Source organism: Vanacampus margaritifer, chromosome 5 (genome assembly GCF_051991255.1).
Source record: "Vanacampus margaritifer isolate UIUO_Vmar chromosome 5, RoL_Vmar_1.0, whole genome shotgun sequence".
NCBI lineage: Eukaryota > Metazoa > Chordata > Actinopteri > Syngnathiformes > Syngnathidae > Vanacampus > Vanacampus margaritifer.
The window spans coordinates 5,375,001-5,381,998 of NC_135436.1; the positions used below are offsets into that span (position 1 = coordinate 5,375,001).

A 6,998-nucleotide genomic window follows, 5' to 3' on the forward strand; every position below is an offset into this window, starting at 1 on the left:
CAGCGTGAACCCCCGTGATCTTGTGGTCTGGCGGGTGCAGATTTACGGACACGGACAGCTCACGCAACGCACACAGTGTGAATTGCAGTCCGTGCGGCGGCCGTACGGAAAACGCACGATGGCCGTACCGCAGCCAGTGTGAATTGGGCGTAAACTAGCGTTTATTCATCAACTTTCCGCCCAAAAGCGACAATCACTTTGATGAAAAGGACATGATATCCATGCGTGGGGTGGTAATGTTGGATTGCCGATGAAGTGTCAGGAGGGCTTTTTGTGCTACGTGGAATTACCTCCTCTCTTGCCGGTGAGTGCTTTCAAATCTGATCATACAATGGCTTTACAAGTTTGTACAATCCAGATGTATTTCCCCTTTATGTGTGGTCAAAATGCCATAGAAGTTAGCAGTTTCTTGCAAGTCTTGCAGTTTTATTTATGTACGTTAGCAACTTAGCAGCTGCTAAATCAGCCGCAGCCGCCGTCATTTATGCCATAAAAAGTCTTCTTTATGCTGTTGGTCAGTTATAAAATTTAACTGTAATATTTATTAAACCGTAGCAGCACAAATGAACAAAACAGATTATGTCCCCCATATTTTGCGTGTGGTAACAGTTAACATCGGCTGATTTAGCCACCATGTACAAAATGCAACATTGGCTACGCATTGGTTCCTCTTTTGGTAGGCTGGAGCATGCTCGATCCTTTTTTTGCCTTTTCTCGTTGTGGCAGCTAGTCCACAACAGCTGTTAATCATTGTTAATTGCTCAAAGTGGCAGACATGTTTTTATGCTGCCAAAATGGTTGCGCTAACGGCCATTTTGGGACACACACAGGTCAACGTCCAGACACTGAAGGGAAGATACAAGCTGATTGACGCAGTTACAGTTAAAAAAGTCAGGGCTCTCTTTACTCATCTGGGCATTGGTGGAGCATGCATGATGTAAAAAAAAAAAAAAAAAAAACACTTTAAACTCCGAAATGCACCTGCGCCTTTTAGCTTGTATCTTCCCTTCAGTGTGGAGTGTTGGGGTGGGAAAGTGTGGAGGGTGATGTCATGTAGTGTTGTGTTAGTGAACGTACAACACAATTGAGATGGAAAAAAAAGTACAGCCCAAAGGTTTGTGAATAATGATGAAACTTAACCTTATTCTAATGTTAATTGCTGCAAAACGGAAACAGATATAAATATACAAAAGACTCTAATCTTTCTTTTGGTAGGTTCCATGTTTTCCGAGCAATAGAACAGAATATTCTGTGGGCCTTGCAAAATCAGTCAAAATCCAGTAAAACAGCCGGGAGCGAAGGGGGTTGCTTCAGTGAAAATGGCTGGGATTGAATGAGTAACAATAGATAACACAACAATTAGGAAACAATATATGCATGTGTACTTAACACGGCTTGCTGGAAGACCACCTAGAGTATAATTAAGCCACTCCCATCACAGTCTTTCATAACCAAGATCTATTGCACAAAACAGACCCAATTTTGGTGAGAATCTTCAGAAGTAGTAAGTGCAATTAGTGCCCTTACCTGCATTGTTGATGAGAATGTCTAATCTGGTTTCACTTCTTAGGTAGTTTTCGGCAAAGCTGCGAATAGACTTAAGGTTCCCCAGATCCAACTGCATGAACTCAACTTGATTGCTCCCACTCTCCTTTCAGAGCCAATAAAACAAGTTTTAGAGTATTTCACTCAATACACACATACTGCACGTGCAGAATACAAAATATTTTTTACATAATTGAAATATATCATCAAAACTATTCCTTTACAGTGTATGCATGCACTCTCAATGTAGTCATTTAAAGAAAAAAAAATGCAAGTCATGTGTCTGCAAAACAAAACATGACAGATTTTCCTTACCCTCTTGACATCTGCAAGAGCAGCCTCTCCTCTCTGCAGACTACGACAAGCCAGAATAACTCTGGCTCCTCTTTTAGCCAAGTCTATTGCTGTTGTTTTTCCAATGCCCGTGTTGCTACCTAGAACGACATTCTTAACAATCATACTCAAGGAAAATTGTCACATAAAAATGGTCTTTAATCTGACACAAGAAACACTCATTTGGTGGCAGCATTCCAACAATAACACAATATTAAGTTTTGACCTGTAAACCCTTATAGACATTTGAAGTCACTTCTATAGTTTTAAGCCAAAGTCAATTGTCTTCTTACCGGTCACAATCACAGTCTTCCCATGCAGCTTTGCTTTGCTTGTGCATTGTTTCCCCTTCACAATAACCTGATGGTAAATGTAAGCAGTTCCTACAACGACACCTAAAACCAGCAAGACAATAAACATGTTGTTGTTTGAGAGACTACAAAATGAATAAAGCTAAGAACTTTAGTTGGTAAAATAATTTGCACTGATGTGACTTTCTCTCTGTGCTCTGATATGTTGAGAAAAGTGACTAGACTCAAATGTTCAAACAAACACACCCACTTCCTGCCTGGGCGTGACAATGTTTTCCTTGTTTTTGGCTCACAGCAGACTGGAAAGACCAGAAATTAGCAACGGCCAATAAAACAATGTCAATGGGTGTATGGAGAGAAGCAGAAGCAGAAGTGTTTTTATGTAATCAAACAAAATATGGATTTGAAATCACAAGTTATTTACAAAAAAAATTGTGTTTCTGTTAAAATATGTATATAAATGTATATATGTATGTATATTTATAAAACTATAAATTTTGTTTGCATATTCTGAAGTTATTTGTAAATCAACTACTACCTAGTAGAGGTATGGAGGACCAAAATTGCAAAAAATAAATAAATAAATTAATTAATTATTAAAAGTGAAAATAAAAACGGATATAAAAAAATATAATTCAAAAATTAAATACAAAATAAATGTGTGTGTACATACACACACACACACACATGTATGTATGTATGTATATATATATATATATATATATATATATATATATATATATATATATATATATATATATATATATATATATATATATCCGTAAATAAAATAAATGTAAAAATACAAACAAAAATAAAAATTAAGATTCCAAAATAAAAATATACATGAAAATAAATGTTAATATACATGTAAATATATAAATAAATATTTATTTTTACTTTTTTTATTTAGGGATATATATTTAGGGAAGCACCAAAATAAAAATGGTCGGCCAAAACCGAAAATGAAAAATGCTTGGCCGAAAACAGAAAAGGCGAAAAAAAAATTGCATTTATTATAATTAATTAAAATTATATTATTATAAAATATGTATTTAGCACTGCCATTTTAACCAAGCACAATATACATTGAAATGTGCCCACACCGCAGACATGTTGGCTAGTGTTACATTAAACACCAGGGTTGAGCATTTTCTGTCGGTGCGATTGCACCTTATAGTCAATGTAATTCACACAGGCGGGGATGGATGAGTGCGCTGTGACAAGGTGCGGCACACCTAAAATCCGCACATTCACATTTCACCAACGTTTAAAAATAAATAAATACATTTGTTCGCACCAGCTAATCGGCTTCGGGAACGTACTGCAAAGTCACACACAGTGTCCTGTACAGGTCTGTCGCCACCCGAAGATAGCGATAAGTGTTTCCGTGTTTAAAACTGGCAAAAGTGCTAGCATTAGCTTAAGTATTTAGCACGTCCACCCGAATGCCGGTGAAAAAGTGGAAGCGTTCGAGGGGCTTTTATAAAATAAAATAAAAGAAGGCGCTGTGAGAGAAAGAGTTCAACATGTCATCATCATTGCGCTCTCTCTTTTTTTAATTTTTTTTTTTATGTGTGTTAATATGTGCATGTGCGAGTGTGTGTGTGCCTATGTGCGTGCGTGTGAGTGTGTACTCATTAATTCACCTAAAACCTATTAAAAATCCCATACCGTTCACCTAAACCGAATACTTCAGAATCCAGCTAGAGTCGTGAGATTGTCAGGAGTTCTGTCTTTTTTCGACCCGCTCAAATGTCACCAAGCGACGCCCCTCTCCTCCGGTGTGCGCAATGACCCCGGGACCTGCAGCGACCGACCGGTGCAAACTCACATGGTGAAAAGCCATCGAGATACATACATACACACTCACACACACATACATACATACATACATACATATATATATATATATATATATATATATATATATATACATATATATATATATATATATATGCATATATGTATATGCATATATATATATGCATAGATATATATATACTGTATATATATGCATATATATATATATATATATATATATATGCATATACTGTATATATAGATATATATAAACGTGCCACGAAGACCCGGGAAAGTGTACCTCACAGAAGGGCCTCCACCGGACCTCAAACCACATCCAATGGATGAGGAGAAGTGAAATCCAAACTGTAGAATCTGGAGAACATGCAAGGAGACGACCAGGAAGCAGCCGCACAAACGCCCTCCAAAGACACTCCTTTCAGAACTGCCTATGATGTAGACACACTCCTGGTGGAGTGACTGCGCACCCCAGGAGGAGGGGGACGACCAGAGACCCGATACAACTGCTGAATCACCTCCCTGATCCCCAACATGAGAGGCGTTGCTTGGATACAGCAGCCCCTTTATTTGGGCCGTCGTGAGTCACAAAAAGCTGGGTGGATGCACGGAAACATGCCGTAGCATCCAAATAAGAGCGGCGCGCCCTCACAGGACAACAAAACCCCGGGTTGTCAACCCCATCCGTCATTGATGAGGCCTGAGAAGCATTAGGGTTTTGATTACCCAACTGAGTCTGTATTGCCATCACACACACCTGCAAGTGGCTCAACTGTAAGGCAATCTGAGAATCAGCCTGACTCTTCTCCTGACAAGTTAGAAAAAGATACGCATAACCGTACCACACAAGCGAGTTTTAAAACAAGCCAAGCAAGCGTTGGCATTACGTCAACAGTCGCAGACTCCCACCATAAGTACTCACTAACTTGAATCCTCACTCAGCGATGAGGAGCGGAACCATGCAAAGATGGAAGGGGAGCTCCAACGTTTATACATATAATTAAAAAGTGAAAAATACACTGAGCCGTCGCAGCCAAGGGGGGCGGGAAATCCCTCTGCCCCGATCAATACGATCAAAGGCCACCAGCAACGGATACGGAGACGAAGAACAGCGGTAAACACCGCCGCGAGTGACAGAGCGAGAAGGTTCAAAGAGACAGGTTTCCGGCTACGCTCCTCCTTTATACATGAGGGTCACGTCAGCCGGAACAATGGACATATCCTTTCTGAATTCTTTCTTGAGTAAGACAGGCGGATTACGCCCCATCTTGGATCTGAGAGGTCTCAAGTAACGGTTGGTGTTGCCCATCCGCATGCTGACTACGTCAGCCGTGTTGAGGACGATCGCCCGAGGAGAATGGTTCACGTCAATCGATTTGAAGGACGCTTACTTCCACGTCCCTATTGCTCATCAGCACAGGAAATGTCTTCGCTTTGCCTACAAGGGTCGCCACTGGCAGTTCAGGGTACTCCCATTCGGACTGTCACTCTCTCCCAGAGTGTTCACACGTGTAGTGAAGGCGGCACTTGCTAACCTGCAATCGAGGGGCGTGAAGGTGTTCCCCTACTTGGACGACTGGCTGATATGCGCACCGTCCAGGGGCCAGGCAATCCGAGACACGGCCACGCTTCTTCAGCATGTGTCCCAACTTGGACTCAAGGTCAACTTGGAGAAGTCCTCTCTTGTTCCCGCTCAGCGAACTCTGTTCATCGGAGTGTCATTGGGCACCGCCTCCATGATTGCTCGACCATCCCCACATAGGGTCGACGATGTGCTACGCCTCGTCTCTCTCTCTCTCTTCCGTGCCAATGGTGTGCTACCTTATGTCCTTTTTCTGCGTCTGCTGGGCAAGTTAACGTCCCTGACGGCAATTGTGCCACTGGGCCTGCTATCGCTGCGTCCATTGCAACGGTGGCTGCTCTGCTTCCGTCCGGCTCAACCCGCTGCTTGACCTCCGAGTGTCCAGTCGGTTCATGCGTGCTCTCGCACATTGGGGCCTGTTCTGTCAGCGGGAGTCCTGTTGGTGGTGGTACCCACACATCACAAAGTTCTCACCAACGATGCCAGCCTGAGTGGCTGGGGTGCTGTGTGGCAACACAGGACGGCTCAAGGCCGGTGGTCTGCAGGGGACAGGCCGCAGCACATCAATGTGCTGGAGCTGCGGGCGGTGCATCTGGCCCTCATCCATTTTCTGCCCTTCGTGGCAGGGCGCCATGTTCTAGTACGTTCGGACAACATGTCCACTGTGTATCACATCAATCATCAGGGCGGGACGAAATCCGCCCAGTTGTTACGGGCCTCACAAAGGCTTCTCAGATGAGCCGCCCCCCGTCTTGCAGCCTGAGGGCCATGATTCAACCGGGCATTGTCAATCATTCAGCAGACTCCCTCTCCCGCCATCGTCCGCCTCAGGGGGATTGGCGTCTCCACCCAGAGATGGTAAACCCCATTTGGAATCGCTTCGGAAAGGAGTCCACTCCTCGGTTTTCCCTGAGGGAACGGAGCAGCCTACTTGGACAGGATGCTCTGGCACACCCCTGGCCGAGGGGCCTTCTGTATGCCTTCTGTTGTAAATGGCAGGATTCTTACCATTTGCGTGTTCATGCCGTTGATTAATAAACATACATGAGATCAGTGAATTCAGGCATTTCTTCACATTTATTCACGACGTGGCCGGACGGGAGAAATAGTCGCCAACCCGCGCCATCTCGTATCTCTCAACTGTAAAGTTTTTCTGCCCCCTCCGTAGCTAATATCCTTTGTCCTACAAAACGTCACCTCCCAAAGTTACATGACTCTACCCCTAATTGTCACACTGTCTCAATACATTTGGTCAACCATGCTCCCCCCTCTCTGACACATGATGGAAAAACACAGAGTTTTCAACCTCTCAGAACAAAGGGTCTAATTAACACACATTCACCTCCCCCCATCTCATCTGTCCTGTAGGAGACTCACCCTTTAAACATTTGAATTGTCACATCAAA

General features: G+C 43.0%; 1 protein-coding gene across 1 annotated transcript in view; it reads right to left on the reverse strand.

Annotated features, from left to right (window-relative positions):
* LOC144052448 (dehydrogenase/reductase SDR family member 13-like) overlaps window positions 1–2,512 on the reverse strand; it is a 13,178-nt gene extending 10,666 nt beyond the window's left edge. Inside the window, exons 1-3 of the mRNA XM_077566517.1 lie at window positions 2,172–2,512; window positions 1,861–1,979; window positions 1,528–1,651 (exon numbers count right to left, since the gene is read on the reverse strand). Coding sequence (XP_077422643.1) covers window positions 1,528–1,651; window positions 1,861–1,979; window positions 2,172–2,298 — 370 coding nt within the window. The 5' untranslated portion in view covers window positions 2,299–2,512. The remainder of the gene's footprint in view (window positions 1–1,527; window positions 1,652–1,860; window positions 1,980–2,171) is intronic.
* Window positions 2,513–6,998: the final 4,486 nt, after the last annotated feature.